Genomic DNA, 27,285 nt, shown 5'->3' with positions numbered 1-27,285 from the left:
AAAAAAAAAAAAAAAAAAAAAAACTCGCTGATCAGAGATGAAAGACGATGTCTGAAGGCAACGCAACGCAGTTAACGATCTCTCGGTGAGATTTTCTGAAAGGGCTTTTGTTGTTCTGATTTCAAACGCAGCGGACCCGCTTTGGAAAGGGAAGTAATAAAAATATCGTATCTGTACACGCTTCTGTTTGCTGACTAAAGCGATAAGTTGGGTTGTGTGGTCGTATAAGTGGTGAGTTTGAAAGAGGAGCGCTGAGGGGAGGTTGGGGGGAGGAGGAGGGGCTGAGGAGGAGAAGGAGGGGGGGGGGGGGAGCCGTGTGCTAAACAGTGCAGCTGGAGATCTGATTTACTGGAGGAGGTTGTCCTGTAGCTGTCACCACTCAGACATTTTCATCCCCAGCATCCCTCCTCCTTCCCCTCTGTTCACCAGTGCATGTGTGTGTGAGTGGCCTATTTTTGTTTGTATGTTTGTCGTGTGTGTGTGTGTGTGTGTGTGTGTGTGCGTGTGTGTGCGTGTGTGTGTGTGTGTGTCCTCACTGAGAGTGATGGAAAACGTCCTGGGTCGTCTTCCTCATTCGGTACAAGAGGAAATATGACTCAGATGGACGCCATTAGTGCTAATAAGAAGGGGCCAGCTGCACAGGAGAAACGCACACATGGAAAACATGCAAACACACTTTCAGAAAACAACACGGATGTACATATCTAGCATGTAGCATTAGCAATTGAGCCTCTTTTTTAAAATTTTTTTTTTAAAGCATTACTAGTTAGCGTTTTAATTTTTATTTAAAAAAATTATAATATCCAGCTTGGTTTTGGGAGCATTTTTAACATTTAATTTTATGAGGTCAGGATCTTTTTAGATTGAAGGTTGGTTTAATGGGATTATTTTAGTAAAGTGAGACTGGATGTAAATAAGATATTAGCTTCTCTCAAAGGAAGGGAAAAATGTGAAATTCTCGGTCGATCTAATGTAAAATACACGTTATAACATCGTGTTCATGTTTATAAAGCTGCTAATTTTTCCATTAATAATGTTGCTAATGGGAGTTATTCAGCTAACGTCTGCTGCCTTCTCAGCTTTATTTTCTCAAAATTTCCTTCACAAGTCTTCCTGAAAAGCTGAAATATTTTCTGATGGGTTTATCTTTTTTTTCTTTCATAAGCCTCAAGGTTATTTACTTTTATTATTGCCTTTTTAAAAAAAAAATATTTTTTTTAGCAAAGGTACAGCCACCGTCTTTTAGTTATCAGCCGCTGCCACGACGTTTTGACGGGATGCTGATGGACAACTTGGCTGTTTTGGATACGTTAACTCTTAAAATCCTTTCTTTTCCTTGGTTTAAATGTCAAGTTAAACAAAATGCACTATCCAGTAAAGTGGGAAGTATCAACGAGCTTGGAATAAGGTTCACGTATCAGCTTTTTAGAAATAAAAACAACTTTATGCTGCAAAATTATAGTGACTATCTTAGGTTGCGTTTAATGTCCAATATGAAGTGTTAATTTCTCCTTCTTTCCCCCTCTGTCCTCCTGTCTGTCTCTCAGAGAGGGACTACACCAGTCTATGTGAGAAGCAGCCCATCGGTCGGCTCTTATTCCGTCAGTACTGTGACACGAGGCCAGAGCTGAAGCGCTGCATCGAGTTTATGGATGCTGTGGTAAGGACTTTCGACGTGATATCATTTCTCTGCAGACTTCTCTGACGTTCCTTCGCTCTCACGGAGACCTTTTCACTCGCCTGTTTTTGTGTTCCTCTGTCTTTCTCATGCTCTCCATCTGTCTGTGACTCCTCCCATGAGGCCGGCCTGGATCGGTGCTGCCGAGCGAGGAGTAGTGGAGGGAAGTCGAGAGCGGAGTCCTTCTCTGCCCTGCTCTTGGCAGCAGCGTGGGGGCGGTGGGGGCCGGGGGTGGGCGTTAGAGGGGAAGGTGGTGGTGGTGGTGGGGGGGGGGGGGGTGATTAGCGACTTAGACGGGCTGTTGGAGAGCAGCAGACCCCTCCCCTTCCTCCACACACTCCTCCATGAGGTCAAGCCCACGTCAGAGGCAGGTCCCCTGGGTGAGCAGGCGAACACAGGCCCAAGCTTGTGATTAGGCCCCTGGTGGTATGCAAGAAAGGAAAACAGAGGGAGGGGGGGGGGGGGGAGAGAGAGGTGGTGGGGGGGGGGGGGGGGAATCATGCTTATTTAATGAGAACCTACATTCGTCAGACAGGCACGTTCATACATGCAGAGTCACACACATACTCGCACTGACCGACAAAAATGCACGAAATTTAATGAGCAACTTTTTAGTGTTTGACATGTGCTGCTAGTCCCCCCGTCCCCTCCGTCCCCCGTCCCCCCCACTCCCAGAGGACTCCAGGATCTTGGCTGCGATGCGTAGTAGCGCGGCTTCGGTCCCATTCCTCTCCGCCGAGCTTGTTTTCAAACAAAACACACGGCTCGAAGCGGTCGAACTCCCGGCTGCCTCCCTGCGTACGGCCATGTTTGAACAACAAAAAAAAAAACCAACTACAATCTGTGGTGGTGAGATGGGGCGAAAAAACGGAGGCGTCATGCCGGTAGGTGACAGATTCAATGGAAGAAGCTTGAACATGGCTGCCAGTTTTGATGCCTTGACTGAGATGTTTTCTCACTCTTTGTCTGTGGTCATTTCTATTTTCATTTCATAGTTTCCGATTAATCCGCCGCCCTCGTCGCTACTTCTTCCCTTCTGATGCCCGTCTCTCTCTCACTCTGACCTTATTTGGAGAGGTTTTTTTAAAGATGGCTGAACGTGCGTGACCTGGTGGGGCTGCTCACGCTTGTGTTTTACTCTGACAGGCCATGTACCAACTAGCTCCTGATGAGAAGAGGAGGGACTGCGGACTGAATGTTTTAGACACATACTTTAATAATGGGGTAAGAAGCACAAATACCTAATTACACATCTGGCTGATGCTGCGATAAACTATTTTGATATTAGTTTAGGATAATCTAAAAAAATACATCTTCAAGTAAATGTTTACCTCTTTAACTTTTATTGCATTATAACTTTTTACACCGTGTTGGTTTGTTTTTCTGTTTGAGGTGTCATATATGATATGAGATGCTCTGTATAAACTTTATGCCAGATATAAATCCAATTATATGTAACACACCTAATATTGGTGATTTGTATGTGACTGGCGTCCCTGTGTTTACATCTGTTTTGTTTCTCTTTATTGGTTAATGAGCAATAATTGGTCGAGACTTTAATTGCCCATCTTTTCTCATGAAAACGATGATGCACAGCTACGCGGTAAAGGAAACCAGCTGTTTTCTATATTACAAAGAAGACAATGTTAACGCCAATACGTGCTTTCTGAAAACGGAGTCGGTCGGACATCAGAAGTTAATTGTCCTCTCAACATGCCATTAAACTGTAACAGAAGAAGGAGGCACGACGAGATGAGATCATGAAAACGAGCACCAGTCCAACCTCCCACGTTGGAAAGTGGAAATTCAACATTAGTTTCAATCAACTGTTTTTAATACAATTCTAATGATTATTGCAAAATGATTGCAGGTGGATCAAATAATCAGATGTTTATGTAATAATTGTGACAGCCTTACCAATATCTTTAAACCGAGAATTACCGTTCTCAACCACCTCTAAATGAACTCGACCAAAACAAACCAATCAAAGGTCATTTTAAAACCGAACCGAACCGAACCGGTGAGGTGGGACAAGGTGTGGATCTGTTTTCTTACCTTTGACAGTCTTACAGGTATATTACACCTAAATGGTACTTGACATGCGTCCTAACTCTGTCTGTCTGCCTCACCCTGTTGTTTTCTGTGTCTCTTTAACCCTCAAGTCTGCCGCCCATCTGCCCGACGTACCCCCGGATGTTGTGGCTGGGTGCCGGGAGAGGTTGGAGCAGAGTCCGTGCAAGGAGCTCTTCAATGACTGCACCAAGTAAGCCTTCACGTCCGACCTGCAGCGCTCCTACGTTCAAAAAGACTCTCGGCAGGACGTTAACTTGAAGGCGTGCAGATGGCGTGGCGTGTTTTTGTTTTTCTATATGATGGAGTCTGGCTGTCAAAGTGCGGCGACACCACAGTACAATCTCTTTCCTTCAGAAACGTGTGTGTGTGTGTTTGTAGATGGTGTGGACCAGTGCGCCCTGTCACGAGTGATGATGAGGCAGCTGGCACCTGGACCGCCATATTTTACACACACACACACACACACACACACACACACACACACACACACACACACACACACACGGACATGCAAACACGCGCGCACAGTGGAACCCAATGAAAAAGAGCAGTGGGCAGAGAGAGCATCCGGATGGCTGGCATGAAAACAACAGCCACCTCAGTGTTCGCCATATACAAACACACACACATAAACAGACACACACACAAACACAGGTTGACAAACACACACACACACACACACACACACACACACACACTCTTGCAGGTGTTTCTGCTTCCTGCTCTGAGAGCCAGGAGAAGCAAACAGACCGGGAATTATTACCCCCAAATGTACTTCACTGCGCGTACACACACGCACACGCACACACACACACACACACTATGCATACACGTCAACATAACTTCGTATTACCCCAATAATTTGACTCTGTCGCACTGAGTTTCTGTTGCACTGTTTAAATGGAATATTGTGAAATGTTTGTCACGATATTACCAAACTAATATCTTAAGTATTTGAAATTTCCTCAGTGCATTTTCTTTTCCACATTTCCTCTCTTCTAGTATGATATTATTGGTTAAATACAGTTTGATCTATTAGTTTGTTTTCTGAACATCTGAACTGTGCTGAGTTCTTGAAGTTCTTGTCTTCTGTCATTGTTTTTTATTTTTATTCTCTTAAATATTAAAGAGGATTTATACCGCTATTGGAGAACTGTGATGTGAATAAATTCAGGTGGATGACAGATTCATAGTGTCTGTAAAATTATAAATATTTCCTTCTGAGGAAACCTTTTTGTCGCCGTGCCATCAGATTATTCTTGGTGTTTTTTTGTGCTGGAGAATATCCCAACTGATATGAGGGCGAGGTGGGAAACACCCTGAACAGTTTGTCGGTCAGTCCCAACTAGGAAACATTAAATAATGAAAAGAAAAAAAACACCAAGAGGATGAGATGTGGGTCACAAGTGATTTTGGTAGACCAGAATGCACCAGAATGTTTTTGAAAAGAGGCTCCTGGCTTGTGGGAATAAGTGACATGTGATCAGGTCACAGCAGGGAGACTGGATATTAGTTGATTTCTTAGGGTTTTTTTGGGCTACTTTATTTAATAGTGACAGTGGAGACGGACAGGAAATGTTCGGAAAGAGATCAGGAGGATGACGCACATTTAAAGGTTCAGCTATCCGGGAATTGAACCGGAGACTTGCCGCTCAGGGCATCCATGTGGCACGCACCTTTATCACTCATCTGGTCTGAGAACTACAGTTTCTTTAATATTGGCTTTGGGGTAAACAAAAAAGAAAAAAGGGGAGAACAATGCTGCCATTGAATCAGCAAATGATCTCTGAAATGCAAACTTCAGACCTCTTTTAGCATCGCTGAACATTAAAAGTGCTGAATCAGCTGTTATCAGCGCCTGTTTGCTGAATTATTCTGATATTGGACAACAAAAAAATGTGCGTCTGTATAATTTCTATGCGGATTTGTGTCCGTTTATTAATGATTGACATCAGAGGTGATTGTTTCAGGATTGTAAGTCACACTGAATCTAAAAATACACGTGTCGATGTGTGTTCAGACATTTTGATGCAAATAGTTGTTTTTTTTTTCTTGCGTCACGCCGCTTCTCTAGCATCTCCCCCCGGGAATGTGTTGTTCCAAACAGCACATTTTTATTTATTTCACTGAATTTATTTTTCAGAAGCAATGTAGCCAACAGATGGAAAAAAAAAAAATCGATGGCATTAAAATATACAGTAAGGTCGATACATAACATGCAGGACGGTACTCGTTAAATCGGTACACATCAAGAAAAACAGACCCATGTTTCCTCAGTCCTCAAAAAAACACTGGATTTATGAGAAGTCTCCGCTTATAAGCCACACAGGCAGATGGATTTAGTTTAGAAATGATTGGACCAACGTCAGGAAGAAGATGAAGGGATCCTTGTTGCCAAAACACTCAGCCTGCAGTCTTATTTTGGATTTATAAAATCATTATTTTATACGGTGTAGAAGTCTTAATAAGGCTTTGTTCAGACTACAGACAAATCGGATTTGCATGCTGCATCTGCAGGAATCCTCAGACTTTGAAAAATAATACAATCTGGAGGGCGATGTGGTTTGTGTTTGACGTAAACTGGAAACGTCAGCGCTTCGTGGTTCAGATGAGCAGCACAACACACACACACACACACACACACACGGCCTCTCAGGTCATGGTCTGCTGGGTCAGTTTCGAGACGGAGAGGAAGACCACAGCGTTACGTTCAACACCATCTGCTCCGTTCAGACTTCTTGACTGGATCAAAATCTGTCTGCAGAAAGTTGGAGGGAAAGAAAGGTGAATAAAAAGAAGAGTTTTGGGGGAACAAGAGAGGAAAGATGGAAATAAAGTGTTAAGAAGAACAAAAAAACAAGCGTAGACGGACACGTGTTGCAGCCTTGCAGCAGCAGTTCAGATGTTTTTCACTGGGAATCCCGTCCAAGTTCAGTCATCACTCCTTCCTTCCACTATCCTTATTATTTTTATTATTCTGTTATGCAATTCAGATTTTCTTTAATATTTCTATTCCGATGTGTAATTCTGACCTGGGGCTCGCTCAGATTTCTCTCGGAGGGAAAGCCTGTAGGAAAGCATGGTGCCGCATGTGGAAACGTGACTTTTGGCAGCGCCGCGCTCCCACTAACACAAACGTTATTAGCTCACTCATGGATTTTCTTGTGCTGCAGTGGAACATACGGTTATGTCATCGCAGGAATCGAGCGTGGCCCTTTCGGTGCTTGTGTGTCTTTGGTGTTTTTGGTGGTTGGCCGTGGCCTGACGGAGGGTCTCTCCGCTGGTCATTTCTTTCCCTTTTCTTTTCCTCTCTCGCTCCCTTTTGTGTAACAAAAGCCGTATTGTAGCCGTGCGCTGCCGGTGATGTCCGTCGGCAGCTCTGGTCCACGCCAGGCACCGCGTGGCTCCCGCCTTTCTCCAGCCCCCTTTTCAAGGCAATTGATCTTGATGAGTGAACGAACGAAGGCCGAGTTTGATACGGGAGGGAAATGATGCTGTGCTCAAGACTTTAATGGAAATTAAATGTATGTATTGAGGGCATGTCAGCACTTTTTAGGTCATTTTAATCCGTTTCGATGGCACTTTGATGTACATCCAAGTTCAGAAAGGACAGATTGATAAAATCGTCTTGACGCCGTACTCCTGAGGTTCGTCTCATGTACAGAGCGACTGGGTCCCGTAATGACATAACTCGGTTTTCTTTTAACACAGCACAGGGTGCTTCCCATGTGGAAACTCTCTACTCCGGAGCCTTTTGCCAAGAACAGCTACTCCAGCAATGTTGGTAACCACAGGCAGCTTTCCTCGTCCTCCCTGGTGATGAAGTAATTTTAAAATATGGTCAAGGAAAATCTCCAGGCCAAATACAAGTATCGCCTGAACATTTGGGTGGCAGGGGAGGAATATCTGCCCCGACTTTGGTTTGTGCTCATGTGTTGTCGGCTGGCGGAGGAGATTGGGATCCGCACTGGTCAGCAGAAGTACCAGCGTGATTTTTTTTTTTTAATTGTTTGTTATGGTTCAGGAACTGTACAGCTTAAAAAAAATAAAAACATAAAAAAAAATAAAAAAAAAAGGAATAGTACCGCTTATTTAGGACGATTGCAGTCTCTAAACTCTTTTCCACGGTCATGTAGCTGATCAGGTTTCAGTAAATTGAGTTTCAAAGTTGAACAAATCCCAAACTGATTACAGGTTGTGAATCCCTTTTTTCCTCTGAGTGATCAGAGGGGCGGTTTTATGGGGAACCTCCGGCTTCTTCTCAAAAATACCGCCATTTTGTCGAAGCCGTCGGCATCAGAGAGATGCACACAATGTGCGCTTTGGCATCGGCACCGTGACCACCCAGATGGAAGGAGATCGATGTGACGGACTAGAAATAGTGTCGGCGTCTGCAGGCGGAGAGGTGGTCAGGGGGGGTTGGCGGGAACAAACGCAGGACTTTCACCTGGCAGACTGGTTTTAGAGTCCAAAATAAAGCAAAAACCAACGTGACTTTCTTTCTTCTTAAAGTAACATACTTGTGAATTTAAGTAAAATGACCTTTTTAATCCAAACCCAGATCTTCTGGTGTTTTGGTGCCTAAACGCAACTAAAGTCCAACATCAAACTGTAATTATTTCATAAACCAAATGATGTGGTTTTTGGTGTGAAACTGAAGCCGCTTGGTGCGCATCTCTGAGACTAAACTGCAGCATGTGATGACGACGGCTTGGAGCCTCCCAGGACTGGGATTTAACAATCAGTCGTTGGGGAAGTTGTAGCTCAGATTGTAGAGCGGGTCGTCCTTTAATCTTAAAGTTGCTGATTCCTGCAGTCCACAGGCTGAACTGTCCTTGTGTGAGAGAATAGGAAGCCACGCTTGTAAAAGCCTGCAAAAGCTTGAAGGTAAAAAAAAAAAGGCAAACCATTAATAGTTTAATACCAGCGGCTCAAGTATTGTTTTATTTATTCTTGTATTGTAGCGACAGAGTTTTGAGTTACTACAGTACATCTTTCACTGCAATTTAACAATATTAAAATATCTGTATTATTATTATTATTATTACTATGAAACCAGATACTGTTAGTACACTAGTCAATCCCTCCAGGATTTCGCTAAGTTTTTTTGTGATTGTTGCGATCAAAAATGTTAAATTTTTGCAGCGGATTTTCTCAAAGATCGCGATGTAATTTGAGTTTTAAGTGAGTTTTTTGCATAAAATTGCAGGAAATAGAAAAAAATCGCCAGTCGAGAAAGAAAAGATGTGATTTTTTTTTTTTTTTTTAAGCACCATCTGATGAAGGATAAATATGTAATCGGTTCCTGTGATAATAATCATGCTGCATATCAGAAATATTTTAGTTCTGCTCTTTTTAAAAAAAAAAATATTTATTGAACATAGAAAAACAAAAAACAAAAAAAAGTGACAAAGCTTTACAGAACAATCTGTGACGAATGTAGAAAACAACACAGCTCCTGCAGACGACCTTTTTTGTGGAAAAATTGACGGCCTTGAATTTCCGTTTAAGATCCCGATTTCCAGGAGTGACGGATTCTAGTGGTTCAGAAAAGAAAAAAGTCGAAAGAAGACGACGATAAAGAAGTAAAGCTGCTGCTTCGACTCGTCCATCATCGGGCTCCTTCTGACCGTTTACATGTTGCCTCCTGAACGGTAGATTTTGAAGGCTGTCGTAACGACAACAGGTCTTCTAACCTGTTGTTATATTTTATTATGAACCCTTATCGAAGCTGCCCAGTGGAGGTCATGACCGTTTGGTACCGAGGTGTTAAAAACAACATGGTGTTTAAGTCAAACAACATCTGTGGCGTGTTCAGTTAAAAAGGACTCTTAATATACGAGGCTGCCAGACTCGTGTCAAAGAGTCATGTTCTTGCAACTCTCAGCGGAGTGATGCTGGACGAACGGCCGTGAGGAGACCATGAGGCCGTGACCTCTCGTGACACCGCAGAGAAACTCGGGTTACTTCGGTGTCAGGGCAGGAATTTCACAGAACCGTAACCTCTTTTTTTTTTTTTTTTTTTGTGCTTGTGTGTATGATATAATTATTGGATAGATCTGGACGGGCCCACACACTCGTATAGATTAGATGTTCCGCCCAAGCTCCTGGCTCAGTAAAAACCGGTTTGTCCTGGAAAAAAACAAAAAAAATACAAAAAAATCTCCCAACTTTCCTGGTTTGAAAAGGCATGTTTCATTTTTCACGGTGGTTTATTGAGTTTTTTTTCCATCTTTCCACTGGCTTTGAACCGTAACGCGGCCGAGCAGCGGCCAAACACAGACGCAGAACTCACAGATCTACACAAGCATGCACACGTATGTACTTCAGGAGGTGGTCTGGTAGAGGAGGGGTCTGTGTGTCGTCACTGCAAAGCTTAAACCGTATTCTTTAGGATAGCTGGCGTGAAATCTTACTAGGTTTTTTTTGTGGTTTGTTTTTTTCATTTCCTGGTTCACTCATGACATTGTTACATCCTTATTATGGTGTTTTTAACATGATCACCACTCTTCTTCCCCCCCCCCCCCCCCAACCCCCTCCTCCCTCACTCCAGAATAGTTCGTGATTATCTGAGTGGAGCTCCATTTTCCTCCTACCACGAGTCCATGTACTTCTCTCGCTTCCTGCAGTGGAAATGGTTGGAGAGGTGGGTAGTCACTGCCGATTACACGCTGTGCAAAGCCAACATGCAAACCACTCTGTTTTCTTACATAAAAATGACACCTGTGATCTTTAACTCATTGAATATTCCCTGTTCAGGTTCATAATCTTTCATTCTGCCTATTTGCTCCAAACAATAATAACCATCAATAACTGTTAAATAAGAAAAAAACATAATGGTATATATATAGACCAGGAGAGCAGCAGTAAAAACACAAAGGTGGTGCTGTGTGTGTGTGTGTGTGTGTGTGTGTGTGTGTGTGTGAGGTTAATAATTGATGATGCTTTGCATAATGGCTGGGAAACCAGAGCAGGGTGAAAACAGCAGTCATCAGGGTGGATTAATAATAAATTAGACCATTACTCTGTCTGGAGCGTCACATGGTCTGTGAGAATGACATAAACTATCAGTTATTTTACGTCTCCTCTTTGTTTTGTCCCTTCTTCTTCTTCTTCTTCTTCTTCTTCTTCTTCTTCTTCTTCTGTATCTTTTATCCCTGCAGGCAACCAGTAACCAAAAATACCTTCAGACATTATAGAGTACTAGGAAAAGGTGGATTTGGCGAGGTAAGTGTCACAACATTGGAGACATACAGTTGAAATAATGACGTGGTAATTAAAGTTATGTTCTTTTACACATAAAGTTTGGGAATAAGCTGCTACGAATAACCTTTAACGGTTATCTAATGCAGCATTGTTCATGATTTCATTGATTCTGAGAAATCTGTGCTGTGATGTATGAACTTGCCTTAGTTATAGTTTTTTTTTTAAAAGCGTGTTTCCATACGTGCACATGTGTGATCACGTTCCCTTCGCTGCTTGTTTTCCAGGTTTGTGCCTGCCAAGTACGTGCCACCGGTAAGATGTACGCCTGTAAAAAGCTGGAAAAGAAACGAGTGAAGAAAAGAAAAGGTGAAGCAATGGCACTAAACGAAAAACGCATTTTAGAAAAAGTTAACAGTAGTTTTGTAGTAAGTACTACCTTTTTCTTATTCAACCTTTACAACAGAATTTGTACCTGTTTTTGTCTTGTGTGTGCGTGTGCGTGCATGTGTGTGTGTGTGTGCGTATGCGTGTGTGTGTGTGAGAGTATTATTGATGGTTATGGCTCCGGGATACTGCAAATGAAATTTAAACGGCATGTTTGCAAAAGCTGTCAATCACCTGTTGAAGATAGTTGACGCAGCTCAAGTTTTATTAGTCTGTTGAACTTCTGAGCCCCAAAAGTAAGATAAACGATGAGCAATGATTTACGAGCGGCAGGTGACGAATCCAACGCAGCGATCGAAGCCGAATCCATTGTTCAATAATCATATCAAACCTGCAACGTTGCGAACATGCCGGATTTTATTTTATTTGGAGCGTGCTGTCAGCCATCGATCAGCTGTTTAATGTACTCCTGAATCTGTTTTGTTACCATGACGTTTTTTTTTTTAATGCAGATCCTAATGTGTTCCTGATGCAGAGGTGTTAAAACTCAAATATACAGAGTAATAGTTATATATTTGTGTTTTATGACAGGTGTGTGTCACTGATTGTTGTGAAATACACACACACACACACACACACACACACACACACTACTTTGATCACACATCCAATTTTAAGGTCCCTCTCTTGGCGTTGATTAAACCCCTAAAATATTATATATTTTAAAGTTTTAACAAAGAAAATAAATGCCTTAAAGTGTCTGAAATGGAACTCGATAACTAAGCCTTCATACACTTGAACTTCGTTCTATTTCCTGAATCTAATGATGGATTACTGAACGATTTTCACTCTACACACAATCGGTTGAAGACTTAAGTCATTCAGCTGTGTCAAATGTTCATGTGCGTGTGACTGGAATTTAATCTGACATCAACCAAAACACACCTGTAGTCAAGTCAAATCTGCACGTCAAGGTCGTGACACGAAGAGAGAAAGTTTAAAGCCCCAAATCTGAGGTACAGGAAGAAATGTCCAAAGACATTTCCGCATTAATGAGGAAGTGTTATTAAAACGTCTCTTCCTTATCATCCAGCAAAGTTAACAAACAAAGAGCGTTACTATTGTTGGATTGTTAAAAGCACACGCTGCACAAGCTGCAGGGAGAGGCCTCGTTGCTAGGGTGTGTGTGTGTGTGTGTGTGTGTGTGTGTGTGTGTGTGTGTGTGTGTGTGTGTGTGTCATACATGTGCTTTTCTAATGAAAACTGGAGGCACAAATTACGTTTCAGTTGAGCGGCTGCATGTAGAATAAAGTAGTACAGTGTCCTGGTTCTGAGCATGTGTGCCAGCCCTGAAAAAAGACATCCTTACTCTACCTCTGTACCGCCGTGCTTCCAGCTCTTAATAGCGGCGTTGCTCTTGGCTGATATTTTCCTGTGGAGGATTTCTATAAATTCAGCCGTAGTCGTGAGTAAGACGTGGGGGTTTGGCCGCGTTGCAGATGGTTTTTAGGGAGTCACCTGGCTTTTCATTTCTTCCGTGCTGCACCGACAGACAAATCTGCAGCTTGACGGTCCGGTCACATATAGCATGATACATTTATGGGAACAAATCATGACCTGAAATTGAGATATCGGTGTGGTTACGTGTCATTTATTTAAAAAAAAAAAATAAATAAGGCTAAAATAAGTACTATCAGTGAGCGGTAGGATTTAGTGTTTGTCAGTTGGTCTCTAACTGTAACAGTACACATGTTCCTCTTTTATTTTTCTCTTCTTTCAACATTTATTCAGTATTAAAATGTAAATGCTCAAACTGGTCTTTGACATCGGGGCTGAAAAGCAGTCGGAAAACTAGCGGTGTGTGTTTTTTTTTTTTTTTTTTTCTTTCCATTTCGTCCGACTGTACGCACAAACACGTCTCAGGTGCTCCGGCAGGAAAAAGAAATCTTAGCTTTGGCTCCGTGTTGTGTTTCTCTTTAAAAAAAATTATTGTTCCAAAGACAACAAAATCACAGCAAAGTGCTCGTTTTTTTGGACTGCAGAGCGGATCGGCCGGAGGGACACGCATGTAAATGTCAGGCCTGTGTGTTCTTTGTGTGTGGACGTGGACACGCTGCAGAAACACTGTGTGACAGAAGTGTGATATGGACCTGTGGTACAGTAACCTGGACCGTCCGAGAGCCCGAAGCCTCTCCGTGTCCTCTGTTGGAAGCTAACGTGTGTGTTGGAGTTGCACTACGTGTTGGATTAGTTGGTTTCTGGTGCAGCGTGAGCTATGTTGCGCGTCCTTGTTTTGAGTGAGTCACGGCACAAGCATGTGTATGGGCATGCATGAGAACACACACACACACACACACACACACACACACACACACACACACACACACACACACACACACACACACAGAGGCTGGAGTGGGCTTGTTACAGAACCTCAGACTTGCAGCTCTTGTCACCTGGGATTGGCACATGACTTTATCTGTGTGTGTGTGTGTGTGTGTGTGTGTGTGTGTGTGCGCTCGTTCGCTCGCTCGTTCGTTCTCTTTGCTGCAGGCAGAACTGATGACTCTTCATCTGCCTCTCTACCTACGAGAGCAGCTCTGTTGCCTAGCAACACTGACCAAACAGCAGTAGCAAGGAGAAGAGTCAAGTGCTCTCTCAAACCCCTCGTTTCTCTCTCGCTGTTCTTCTTTACCTTTTTGTGGTCGGTGCGTGCTATTAGTCGATGCACGCCGGCAGCTTACTGTATGTTTTCACCAATAACCCGTCCACATATTCTGTGTGTGTGTGTGTGTGTGTGTGTGTGTGTGTGTGTGTGTGTGTGTGTGTGTGTGTGTGTGTGTGTGAGAGACACGGGGCAGGGTGACCCCGCTCTGAAGTCTCCAGCAGGTGAGAATGAGGTAGAGCTGCCTCTCTTTGATACCGATCTGGCTCGCTATCATTTTCAGTTTTTTGATACGGCTCCCAGCACGATGAAATTGTTCAAGAACTGAAATGCTATTATTTTTTTTATGACAAAATGTCTTATGTTTAATGGTCTCCCCCCACCCCCCACCCCCCCACAGAAGAAACCTTAAAAATACATTTGTGTATTTGTAAAATTGAATTAATTGGTTGTAGAGATACAAGAAAAGGGATTTCAATCTGATTTAAATACGGGATTAAAGAGCCTGTGAACTAACTTTCCTTTCTCTGGGACAACTAAACATCACGGAAGGAAAAAGCAGATATTGTGATATTTATACCCTTAGAGGGTGAGGTCATTTATTTCCTAGAAAGATAGGGGAATAACGAAAGGAGACAAATAAACAAATAGAACAAAACAAATTAGTAAATAAATAGATGAAAGGAGAGGGGCTTCTGATGCATACATACAAACAAAAAAAGACAAAACAAAAAAACATGTAAATAGATTAGAGGAGCCATCAGTGGACATTTTGGTTGCACAATTGAAAAAACATCTTTCATTGTTGGGAGACTTTTAGGAAATCTTTTCATCGTGTACAACACAGTGTGTGAGGCAGGCACATTTCAGGTTTGTCCACGATTTTGGAAAACTATTATCTTTGCCTTCTGGTTCATATTTGTGTGTTTGTTTAGGCACTGTGTGTATATCTGTGTGTGTGTGTGTGTGTGTGTGTGTGTGTGTGTGTGTTGGTCACCTGGCCCGTGACAATAGTTCCCGTCCCCTCTTGTGCTCCGCGGCAGATGGCATTCCTCTGCGATGGCAGCAACATCCTGCTTGTACACAACAGCACATGCACACTGGCCACCCTGTGTCAGTTACCCACGAGGGGGGAGCCGGAGAGGGGGAGGGAGGTTGGTGGGAATGAGGGGGAAGAAAAGAGAAATGGATGGTAGGGATTAAAGAGGGAGGAGGATGGTTTCCCACGTCTCTCTCTGTTTCTAATTTGTGTACATTCCCGACGCTCCTTTCAGGAGAATGGATGATTGTTTTTGGGGCGTTTAACAAACCTGAATGAAGCAATCACGCTCTTCTAGCCACTCTGTCTCTTACCACCTCTCCTCCTTCTTCCTCCCTCCTTTCTCTCCTCCTCCTCCACCACTCCCGACTCCTTCCTTTTCCTTTCACCTCCCTCATTACCCCCCCCCCCCCCCCCCCAAAAAAAAAAAAAAAAAAAAAAATGTAACCTCGCTCCCGCAGGTTAGTCTAGCATATGCCTACGAGACCAAGGATGTGCTGTGCCTGGTGCTGACCATAATGAATGGCGGTGACTTAAAGTTCCACATCTACAACATGGGCAACTCGGGCTTCGACGAGCAGAGGGCCATCTTCTACGCTGCTGAGATCTGCTGTGGCCTTGAGGACCTGCACCGTGAGAGGATAGTCTACAGGTGAGCCCACACCCAAAAAAAAACCAACCCCGGAAAACTTTGATGTCACGTGTAACTGATGTCATTACTGCATGAAGCACAGAAGCTTCAGGAATTTTTGGTGGGTATTTTGAAGATGTGTTCAGTCCTCGAAGCGTCTTATGTAAGCTTGTGGTACATGAGAATTTGCCTTCCACTGGCTGAACGCTCCACTACATTTTTTTTGTTGTTTGTTTTTACCCATGAAGTTCACTTTACTTTGACAATCATGTCTCTACCACAGGAAAAATAAACCGTTACATTATCCTGGTCCCGATGGGAGCTTTATAAAGTCTGTGAATTTACCCTGATGATACATTATTTTTTAGCTAGCTGGGATTAGACTTACGACTTAATTTTTTTTAACACCAGGTCTGTTGTTACAGACTCACTGTGGAGTTTTTGTACCAGACAGAAAGAGTCTATTGAAAAACACTATCCGGTTGAAATATGGGAAAATTGGGAATTCTTTTTTTTTTTTTTTTTAATTTTTTTAATTTTTTTTTTTATCTTGACTCACTTGAACAGTAAAACACATGATATCTTGGCCTGAGTTGCAATAAGAAGTTGAAAACATTACTTTAAGACATGAATCTAATGGACATACCTCAATAATTCAGAGGTCGGAAAGAAACCGTGAACCCGCCGCGTCCAACTATTTGTCCCGGCTCCGGTGAGACAGCGAGGCGAGTGCAGAAAGAAAGTCCTGCGTGATGAAGTGTGACTGGATTAATGGTGATTTCGCTGAGGTGTAATCCACCTGTCAAGCTCGGTGGAGCCTCGGCGTGATGCTAACATAAACACGCATGTTCTCAGAGGACACCCACATGCACACGGCCCGTGTACTTATAACCGCGTACCGGGCTCCTTGATAGCTGCACGTGTTACAGTAAACTGCACAGTTGGCTATGTGGTTTAATTTGTCCGTAGTTCTTAGTTCAAATAAAGTAAAATAACAACCTGGTATTAAGATGGATTTAATTTAAATGTGTTTCATGAGGCATCCTCAGCCAGAAAGTTCCAGAGCAACATTGAAAAATATGTCTCAGTACAAGACACGATAATAAATAAAGTTATGTGTGCAGATGGTCATCTATTATTCAACTGTAGAAGCTTAAAAACCTAATGTCAAAATGATGAATAATACAAATATTTATCCACCATTTCATTGTTATATGCTTAAACAAGTTCTATTTTACAACCAGATGTTATTCTCACTAACGTGCTTTGTTTTCTTTGCAGGGATCTGAAACCTGAAAACATCCTTCTGGATGACCGTGGTACGTCCGCATTCCTCTTTCCTCACCGTTAAATTCAGCCCAGAGTTTTTGGGCTGATACATATATGTGAGCACAGCCTCGAGGATATTACTTTTTTTTTTTTTCTTTTTTTTTTAATGCATCCCATAGCTCACAATGTCCAGAACAAACAAGCTGTTTGTCACTCGTCCATTTTACAATGCAGTCAGCGTCTCCCCATCTTTCACAGGCTGAAAAGCCATCTCTTGAAGTTCCTCACATCACGCTCTCTCCTCTGAGTCATCCTCCCGTATCATTTATTCTCAAACACGGTCTCATCTTGAAATAGAGGAACGTCCTCCACATATCTTTCCTCAGTGCTTACTTTTCTATTTCTTTCCCTACTTACTTTAGTGTAATATGATCCTTGTTAGGGCATCGTGTCTTGGACCTTTTACACTTATTGGTTTCTCTGTAAGTCAGTAAAGAAACCCGAATTTACATGCGACATCATCTCGGGTAGATAACTCATCTATTTGTCTTTTATGTTTAGGACACATCCGAATTTCCGACCTGGGCCTCGCTGTTCAAATCCCTGAAGGGGAGACGATACGAGGGAGAGTGGGCACCGTTGGCTACATGGGTACGACTCCCGTCCTCTTCCGCTTCCTTTCTTTAGTCATTCTCAGTCCGATTTTAAACCCCCTCCTGTCGGTTTTTCCCTCACCTCTCCCCCCTCAGCTCCCGAGGTGATCCAGAACGAGAGCTACACCTTCAGCCCGGACTGGTGGGGGCTCGGCTGTCTGATCTTCGAGATGATTCAGGGCCAGTCGCCCTTCCGCAAACGCAAGGAACGTGTCAAACGGGAGGAGGTGGACAGACGAGTGCGCGAGGACCAGGAGGAGTACTCCGAGAAGTTCGTCGAGGAGGCCAAGGACATCTGCAGACAGGTGAGGAGGAGGGAATGGAGGTGATGACGTCTTGATAAATTACATTAACAGGTTTGCTTCACTGCAGTTAACTGTCTTTATTAATATGAGTAGCAGTGGCCTTTAATAGAGGAGCATCTTTTATCTTCGGTTCAAACGGGGACACAAGAAAAGCAGAAGTTGCTATCATGACACCATCATAGTTTTTTTTACTTAATAACAGCTGCAGTCTGCTACTGATGAGAGTATTATTTTTGCTATAGAACCAAAACAGGCTAAAACGTGTTAATGTAGAAATATTAGTCGGCTTGAAAAAGATTAGTCGTTTCTTAAAACTTAATTTCTCTTTCACCAACACGATCTTGGAGAGGGAGCCACTGAGCTGCTCTGTTTCCAAGCAGGAGGCGACGGGACATTGTGTGTGTGTGTGTGTGTGTGTGTGTGTGTGTGTGTGTGTGTGTGTGTGTGTGTCGCGTCGGAACATTTTGACCCACGGTTCAGCAAATTCAAAGACTCCCCAGGGAGAGTTGGGAGGGGAGGTGAGGGGGGGGAGCAGGGAGAAGAAAGGGTTTTGCAAGGAAAATGGGAGAAAGATAATAAGGAAAGAAAGGGGGGAGGGGAGGAGCAGAGGGAGAGACGGTCATTACCCACAACCCCCGAAATAGACAAGTGATGAGAGCGAGAAAACGAGACCGAAAAATGTGCTTTTCCCTGGCGTGGGTTCAGCCCGAGTTGTGAAAGGACAAAGGCGAAACGCAGAGTGTGCGAGAGGCCGTCGGGCTGTTGATTGTGAAAGCTGACGCCGAGACCGCTGGACATCCGCTTCACAAGCTGCTGTAGGTGGTGCGGCGGTAATATCATCCATAAGATCTGTTAATTCTCTCCACGACGGTCGCTGCATTAACCCCGAGTGGACGGATTTGCGTCGTCTTCATGAGTCTCTGAGGAGTCAGACACATAAAGGCGAGAGGATTACATGTAAACTCGGCCGTGTGTGTTTTGTATACATTGACCTGGAGGGATTAGTCATAAAACTGTCAAGAGTTATCCAACATCACAGGAACCCTCCTCCTCTCTGGGTGTGTGATTTATTAATTGTGAAACTGTATGAAACAGAGGATTTTGTTTATTGTACTTTTTTTTTTTTTCATGGGAAAAAATATGAAGCAATAAATCTGCCCGAGTTGTCGGAGCTAAAAGTGCAGATCTTTAGAGAGTTACCGTGTTTAAATCTCTTCTTCCTCCTCCCCGCTGCGTCCCAGCTCCTGACCAAGGACCCCAAGGAGAGACTGGGATGTCAAGGTCGCGGGGCCATCGAGGTCAAGCAGCACCCCATCTTCAGAAACATCAACTTCAAACGGCTGGAGGCCAACATGCTGGACCCTCCCTTCAGCCCGGACGTAAGCGCCGCAAACTCACACACGGCGCACACGGGCTCGATTCACAGGCTGCGGATCAGTATACAGGAAATACCATTGTCAGGAGTAAACAAACACTTACGGGCTCGTTATCGCAGCTTGGCGAGCCGGCGTTGGGTGTGTTGTGTCAGTGGCGTCATTTTAACTGCCGTGTTTCACGGTAATCGTCGTCAATATCTCCAGTGGGGCTTTTTTTTTTTTTTTTTTTGTTATACTCTCAAGGGTGAATATGTGTCACGACGGACCGTAATACAGACCACCAACTTCCCTGGAAAAATATAGTTAAACTCCAAAAAAAAAAAAAAAAAACTGTGCAAGCTTTTGTTTCCCGTCTGCAGTTCACACGTTATTTTCATTCAGAGAGCATCGGGGCTTCTTCAGTGTCAGAAATAGAGCGAGCGAGGAAGAGTGAGCGACCCGAGAGGTTAAATCAATAGTTGAAAGCAGATAGTGTTATCTACAGTGTGGTTTTTTTGGAGGGGTTTTCAGGTCAGTTGAGCCACACTGAAGAAAAACAAAGCAGTCCTCAGGCGTGTTAAGATTTCCATGTTATTCAAATGTTCCTCTGATTCAGTGTATTTCAGGTTTATTACCCCCCCCCCCCCACCCCCCAATCATTCAAACACAGTTGGAGTAACTCATTCCTTCTCATTTACTTCATTTTGACGTCTTTCTCCTTCCTCTCTCTGTTTTCCTCCCTCAGCCTCGAGCCGTGTACTGTAAAGACGTCCTGGACATCGAGCAGTTCTCCACAGTCAAAGGCGTGAACCTTGACCCCACAGACGACGACTTCTACCACAAGTTTGTCACAGGCAGTGTCTCCATCCCGTGGCAGAACGAGGTACTGCAGGCTCGGGGGGCCGCTGAGATGATGTCATTGTTCAGTCCCACAGCAGGAAAGATTACAGCAAATAGGAATACCTGTATAGTTCGGTGTTGTTGGAACAAACTGTTCTGGAAACACCTACTGGGGAGTTCACTGAGAACTACATGTCTTTTTAAGGGGCTTTTTTTTTTTCTGTTTGCATTCACACTGCAATAGGAAAGCTGAAAGGTCATACCTGGTTCTGCACAACAACAACAACAATGATCCATTTATCTGTGTTTTGTTCACGATAAAGATACTTATGTATGCAGTCACCAGACTCCATTGGAAAAAATTGTGATTTTACCTCACAGAGCACAGGAGTTGCTGGTCTACAGCTGTGTTAGTTATTTTGTGTTATTGAGCCAAAGTTTTAAAACACAACCAAAGTTCCACAATAACACAATTTAACAAACCAATCGAGGAGGCAGTGGTAGATCAGCAAAGCCCCGTATTCTGCGCCGCAAAATTCTTGTTTTTGTCAAGGGAGTTTGGTACCTTTTTGAAGAGAGAGCGATAACTCCTTCAGTTCCTCTGAGGGGAAAAAAGGCTGTCTGACGGCACGGTGAGGAAGTGAACCGACACTTGCGTCACTCTCGTTCCTATTGTACTGGGAAAGTACCTACTCAGAAATAGGAGCTAAAAAAAAGAATGAAATAATCAAAAATTGGATTCTAAGAACTACGAATTGTTCTTAGTTCTTGCAGTGCAGACGGAAATAAAAGTGGGTACTTCCTCTGATAGTTCTTAGAAATATGAAAAATGTCCTCCTGTCCGGAAACACCTAATGATGCGTGTCCTGCTATTTGAGTAATGTAGAGGAATACAGTGATGACTCCATCTCTCTTCCCGTGCAGATGATCGAGATGGAGTGCTTCAAAGAAATCAACGTCTACGAGACGGACGGGACGCTGTGCTCTGACCTGGACGTGAACCGGCCTAACCCTCCACCAAAGAGAGGCTTCTTCTACCGCCTGTTCAGAAGAGAGGCAAGTGCTAGTGCTCCGGCAACTGTGCGAGGGGGTGGGGGCTAAGGTACTTCCTCTCTTCCTTCCTTCCTTCCTTCCTTCGTTTTTTTATTTTTTTTCAAGGCCTTGTCCAAACTCAGCATGTGAAACGATTATCCCTGAGCTCCTCTGAAATGTGAACGTCCAGTTGTTCCTAGTTTGAGTAAGGCCTGTCTTTTTTTTTTTTTTTTACTTGTATCTTGTGTTGAAAAGTTTTGTCCCTCTACACTTTCTTTGTTTAATTTGTAACCTTTTAACATGAGGAATCTGTGGCTTATCTCAACTAATATTAAGCTTTGCCATTAATAGTTTAATCCAGTGACACAAAATGTTCGTCGCTGGTGATAAATGGTTTTCACACCAGGAGCTGCTCAGCTAACAGGTTATTTCTACTATTCTCCGCCGGTCCTTTATTACAGAGACCTTCCATTGTGCTCTGTTCTTCCCTTGGATTGAATTCTTTGGTGTAATTTTCTCTGAAGGATGGGGAATATGTCCCTCTTTTCTTTGTCAGAATCCTGCCTTTTGTCGCCGACACTTTTATGGCTTCGGTCTGATTATCTGATCAGAATCTCTCTGAACATTGATCCCTTAATGTCTGTCTGGCAAAATCCAGAATGAAGAAGCTGTTGGTTGATAAAATGTCCCTATGTTCACTGAGCCATTTTCACTTATTACCATGCAATCGCAGGAATAAGCTCATGATCAGTACAGAAGGTTTTCTGCCCTGCATTTTGTCTTTCAGGCAACAAATGCAGGGGAATCAAAATGTCCAGAGACTGTTGCTGTTGCATGCAGACAAAGCAGAGTAAAGTGTTGTGAACAGAGCAGGAGGAAAGCTATAACATTTGGGATAAAGTATTCCAACTAACGTTGCTGGATCAACATCAGCACTTGTGTTCCAGTCGTTTTTGTGACCGCGATTTCAACTTTTTGTGTCAAACTCAGAAAATTGGCAACTGAGACTCTTTAAAATTCTTCAGAAAGGCGATGAAGCAGTTAGCCGGGCGAGGTGTTTATGAGTCACATTCTTTTTTTTTCTAAGAGTGGCTGGTAAAAACCCCAAAAAAGGCTCGTCAGGTCAGCAGCGCAGCCACAAGGGTTTTATTTGACATATGAAGGGTTGTGCACTGTGAATTCTTTCCCCAGAGTCAGACTATCAACGCAGAGTTCAACTGTGGCGTTCTGAGGGAAAACAATCAGTGGAAACCACCTGAACTGTTGCATGATGGGACTCTGGTTCTCCAACATGACATCCCGCTCACACTCAGATCAAAACTAGTTTTCCCCCACAACAACACAATCGTTGGAACTTCTTTACTTTCCCCCCAAAATTTTAACAAAATCTGATATCTGCTCAAGTTTCAGTTTTCCATGTTGAAATCGCGAATGTGCACATAAAACTTGTGTAAGTCGTGCTGATGTTGATTAAGTCTTGTCACTTGGAATACTTCTTCACAAACGTAATAGCTTCCCCCTGCTCTGAGCATGTCACGGCGCTGTGCTTTGTTTGCACACAACAGGAGCAGTTTCTGAACTTTCTGATCACCTGTCGTGCGGGCCTCCTTATCTTATTAGTGGAAGTTGGAGGGGAAGAATGCAGGCTGCCTTTTAAATGCTTTTCTTTTGGTTTACTTTTTTTTTTTTTTTTTTTTTAATCATCAATCAAAGATAAAGAATCTCTTTGTAGTACAGATGCAACATCATGTATTAATGATGAATCGAGTCTCCATCAAGAAAATGACATGATTTTAAGTGGAGCAGAGCCGTAACAGAACATTTTTAAATAGCAGTTCTACGTTATACTTTTATTATTATGGAAAAGTCAACGACCAGTTGCATCATAATTTTGCCCCACACCTTTGCCCTTGCTGGAATTGCACGTCATCCTTTAACATTTTCATAGTTATGTGTGTGAGTACTGGACGACAAAAGTAGGACTCCTGATGTGGTTACGTCGAGGTCGGAGGTTTTCAGGGAGAGCGTTTCATTCGCACGTGAGATGGCGCGCTGAGTTTCTAACATCCGTGATATGTGCTCACTTCCGGTTCTCCCCAGGTCTGTTTTAAGAGCGGTTACAGTGACGACGAGATCGAGGAGCCCTCGCGACTTTAAACCACTCCCTCCACCTGCACCCCCTCCGCCGCAGAACTTCACCACAAACTCCAACCGAGCGCAAATCTTTGGAACTCAGTGAATGTTGACCTGTATTTATGAGCTGTATTAAAAGTGTATTATAATTAAAGAAAAAAGTATGAGTTTAAAGATTTTGTACATTTGTACTTGAATTTATGTCTAGATGTATATTTTCACTAAAGGTTGTATTGTACAAAAAGCCATAAAAGTACCACTTGAATGCATACATTACATTTTTATTTCCTTTTTATTTTCTTTTGGAATGAGTATGGATAATGTGTATTGGGGAGTTTTTTTTTAAGAAGCACAGTACCAGTAGTCTTTTTATTATTATTTTTTATGTAGCATAAGGCCTTTTTTTTAATTTTTTTTTTTTTTTAAATACATGTGCTGTATGTTTGTCATTAATTTGGCCAACGTGACGTGTATTTCTTTTTTAGCACATCAGCTCCGCCTGGTCCCGAACTAACCCTCCGCCTCCGTACGCCTCGAGGCTCAGGTAGATCTGAACGAAGCGTGTACATCCAAACGATGAGTGGGGGGAAAAAAACAAATCCAGTCTGTCATTGCTGTGTTGATGCCACGCTGCTCTATCCTCTCCCATGTGTTGGACGCCCACCTGCCCTGTTTTGTTTTTTAATATTTTTTTTATTTAAGGTTGGTTTGGATTCTCCGTGCCCTTACCTCAGCCCGGATACGCAGGTTGCACTGGATGGGATAGCAGTAAACTGTCTTCTAGGTGTCTGTACCAACTCAGATCTAGCAGAGATTTATTTCTGGCTATCTTCTAATTAACATGTGCAACAATTAAGTATCCTTTAAACAACAAAGTAAATACTGGGTTGGCCGTTTTCAGTCCCACAAGGTTTGATAATTGCTGGCCGTCTACTACAAAAAAAATATATAAAAAAATCTTTCATGAGCTGCAAACAGCTCAGAACAGGAATTTTAGATGCCAGACAGTGTTTCACCGCGAGCACGGCTGTTAAGTAAAACGTCTGTTACATTATTTACTCAGGCAGAATATTTTATTTTTTTGTTCATTTATCTTTATTACTTCTTCTGCTTTTGTTGTACTCCCTGGCTTTTACTTTCTTTTCATTCCTTTTTTCGGTCATTATAAATCATTCTATGTGCAGAGCGGAAATCCTTTCCCCGCGATATTTCTTAGTAATTTGCTGCCCTTTTTTTTTTTTTTTTTTTTTTTTAAAATAGTACACCAGAAAGCCTCCTTCTGGTTGACTGGAGAATAATTTGGAACAAAGAGACACATGATGATGATGATGGTGATGATGATGGGACTTTATCAGAGACCTGACCTGCAGCTGACAATGGCTTCATCTAGAAGATAGCAAAAAAAAAAAGAAAGAAGATATCTGTTGCATCCAGCTAACTTCCACTGATTCAGCTATCAGCAGCTATTAGCCTCTGCACTGAGACAAGATAACAGCCTGCTTTAGCCTCTGTACCAGTTTGACCGTAGATAGCACGGTACCTGCTAACTGACCTCCATTTAGATCTCGTGTGGCTTTAGCTGTGTTTGTGATTGAAGAAAAATACAATTTGTTAACGGTAACAACACCCGCCTTTACCTATTCCATTTAAATCCTGTATGTCGTTGTCTCGCGGGAGACGGTTGCTCATACGTGTGAAAACAGTGAGAAGTGGACCGTCGCTGTGTGTCCACGAACACTCGCAGAACCACAACTGTTGTGCACTTGTGCTTTATTATAAAAGAAGTGTTTCCTTCCAATCATGAACAAAACACATTTTCTGTACATTTCCCGTCATTAATCAGGATTATTTCTGTTCACTATTTGTCTGTTCTCACTGGCATTGCAGAGGCATTTGAAGCCATTTTTAAAATTTTCCTTTTTTTCGAGGCGGTTTGTTGTTTACTCCCCCATCTCCTGTTTTTTAATGCTGTGAATACCCCATCTGGACATGTTAGTTTTGTGTGTGTATATTACACTGTAAGCTAATGCAGCTTTGTTCAATCTAACGCTTTCCAGTAAATTAGCTGTACCCTTGTGCAATTTAGTTACCTGAAGGATTGTTTCACTTTTTTGAGACTTTCTTTTTTTTTTTTTTTTTTCTACAGAAAAGCAGTGTCTGCATTTTGTCAATACAGTAGTTCAGAATCATGTAGGGACTTGAATATTACTCTGTTGAATTTCTAAGAAACCGCATATTTTTTAAAATGGTACGCATATAGTCCCTAATCTAATTAACTCATTTGGAGGCGGCTTGTTCTAAAAAAAAATTTGTCCCCTGTTGCACATTCCATCATCAGGAATCAAACGTGTGCATCTAGCTGTTGCTGACTTATCGTCACTTGAGTTTCTGAGTGTCTAATTTTTTTTTTTTTTTTTTTTGCTCTCAGGCACATTTTGAAGCTGATTTCGCTTGCCTCTGTAGATTTTAGCCTTTTAGCTCTTTAGCCTCAAAAAACCTTGTAAATGATGTATTTCTAACATGTAACTAAGCTCGAACACACATTCTCTCATTCTCACAGGGAAACTAAACTGTGTTTGCCATCCATGCCTCTGTCATTGTATTTGAGGATCTTTACTCTTCTACCATCCATACGGCAGTGAAGAAGTTCTCTTTGCTTTCACTGCGCTATGGTGTGTTTTTGACAATGACTAAAGGAAGTGTCTTTAACTTTTATTGCCAATGATACCAAAAGCACCATTAACTAAATTAAACTTGTTTTCTTTTCCGAAGACTTTACTGAAGAAAGACTGACAGCCTTTTATTATATATGTGCCAATTACCATGTTGATTTCTGACATCCATTTTTTTTTTAACCTCTTAAACCTTCCGTCCATTCTGAGAGAAATTCCTTCACATAAAGGAACTTTAAACAGCTCAACAGTTTTGAATGTCCGCACTAAGTGCATTGTAATGCCTGTTTAAAAAAAAACAAAAAACAAAAAAAAAATGCATATGTTTTATTACTCAAGCATGTATCAGTTTGTAATACTTCAGGTTCCTTGTATATGTAAATGATGACCTTCTAGTGCCAACATATCTCACTGGTATCTGAGGACAACTTTATGAATGGCAAGGTGACCAGCTGAGTTGGCCTGGTTTGAATACATAACAAGCATTCCTTTTCTCCTGCCTTTCCTCCGAGACTCTGATGGTGAGCTCATCCTCAAACCCCAAAAGTGGGACGGTAACGTCTAGAAGTGAGAGATCCTCAGTTCCTTGACTCACTCGAGTCTAGTTTTGGGATAAACGCCAATACAAGTTGGGAGGTTCTGCTGGGTTTCACATTCTTCTGTTCAGATATGTCCGATAAGTGATGCTGTCAAGGAAGGGGAGGAATGACTAATGCATAATTTGGTATTCAAACTGGGCCTGGGACTTCTTGATTTTTTTTAAAAAAATTTTTGTTTATTTTTTTTTGTATCTGTACAGTCAAGTCGTTCAACCACTGCAGTCATTGTTAATTCTTGTACAAGTTGTATCACTGGTTGTTGTACCATATCTGACATTTGTAATTATGAAATAATACACTGCCATTTGTATAAAAATTACTTGTGTCTTGACTTTTTTTGTGTCATGTTATTTTGTTGATAGTTTTGCATAAATGGGTTGAGATGGGACTTAAAGTGGTGCCCTGCTGCTTTGACCTGTTTTAGCAAACTGGTGGCATATTGAATATTTGCTACATGTTGGAATTAATTGAAGCACTTCATTGCTTTGACCGTTATATAGGAATTTATTACAGATTAAAACTAAAGATTTCTTGCCATTGTCTTTCAGAGATATTACCATTAATAAGCTAATAAAGTACAGTAGCATTGCAAGTGCTTTTCATCTTTATTCCTACTCGTCCACTCGTAATAATAATAATAAAAAAGGTTAAAGATTGAGCAAATCTGTCCTGCAGTCTGGATTTCATGGGTCCCGTGACAGCAACAATAACAACAAAAGAAAAAAAAATGTACCAGCCACTCATTGGTTCT

General features: G+C 42.4%; 1 protein-coding gene across 3 annotated transcripts in view; it reads left to right on the top strand.

Moving 5' to 3' along the window:
- The window catches only part of grk4 (G protein-coupled receptor kinase 4), a 43,375-nt gene extending 16,525 nt beyond the window's left edge, over nt 1-26,850 (top strand). The window contains exons 3-16 of one of the 3 annotated variants that reach the window (XM_069165983.1): nt 1,548-1,660; nt 2,825-2,902; nt 3,841-3,941; nt 10,305-10,397; nt 10,915-10,978; nt 11,242-11,382; nt 15,507-15,697; nt 16,958-16,995; nt 17,507-17,596; nt 17,695-17,903; nt 19,145-19,282; nt 20,004-20,141; nt 21,023-21,154; nt 23,231-26,850. In XM_069165983.1, the coding sequence (XP_069022084.1) occupies nt 1,548-1,660; nt 2,825-2,902; nt 3,841-3,941; nt 10,305-10,397; nt 10,915-10,978; nt 11,242-11,382; nt 15,507-15,697; nt 16,958-16,995; nt 17,507-17,596; nt 17,695-17,903; nt 19,145-19,282; nt 20,004-20,141; nt 21,023-21,154; nt 23,231-23,287 (1,583 nt within the window). In that variant the 3' untranslated portion in view covers nt 23,288-26,850. Of the gene's footprint in view, nt 1-1,547; nt 1,661-2,160; nt 2,563-2,673; nt 2,903-3,840; nt 3,942-10,304; nt 10,398-10,914; nt 10,979-11,241; nt 11,383-15,506; nt 15,698-16,957; nt 16,996-17,506; nt 17,597-17,694; nt 17,904-19,144; nt 19,283-20,003; nt 20,142-21,022; nt 21,201-23,230 lie in introns of those variants that run through there. The other 2 variants (XM_069165984.1, XM_069165985.1) reach the window with 2 other exon arrangements.
- Nucleotides 26,851-27,285: the final 435 nt, after the last annotated feature.

This window comes from Embiotoca jacksoni, unplaced genomic scaffold (assembly GCF_022577435.1).
Source record: "Embiotoca jacksoni isolate LCO1_2020_lvr unplaced genomic scaffold, fEmbJac1.0.p SCAF_36, whole genome shotgun sequence".
NCBI classification, from domain to species: domain Eukaryota; kingdom Metazoa; phylum Chordata; class Actinopteri; family Embiotocidae; genus Embiotoca; species Embiotoca jacksoni.
The sequence above is the reverse complement of the archived record's forward strand: the minus strand, read 5'-3'. Positions and strand labels throughout refer to the sequence as shown.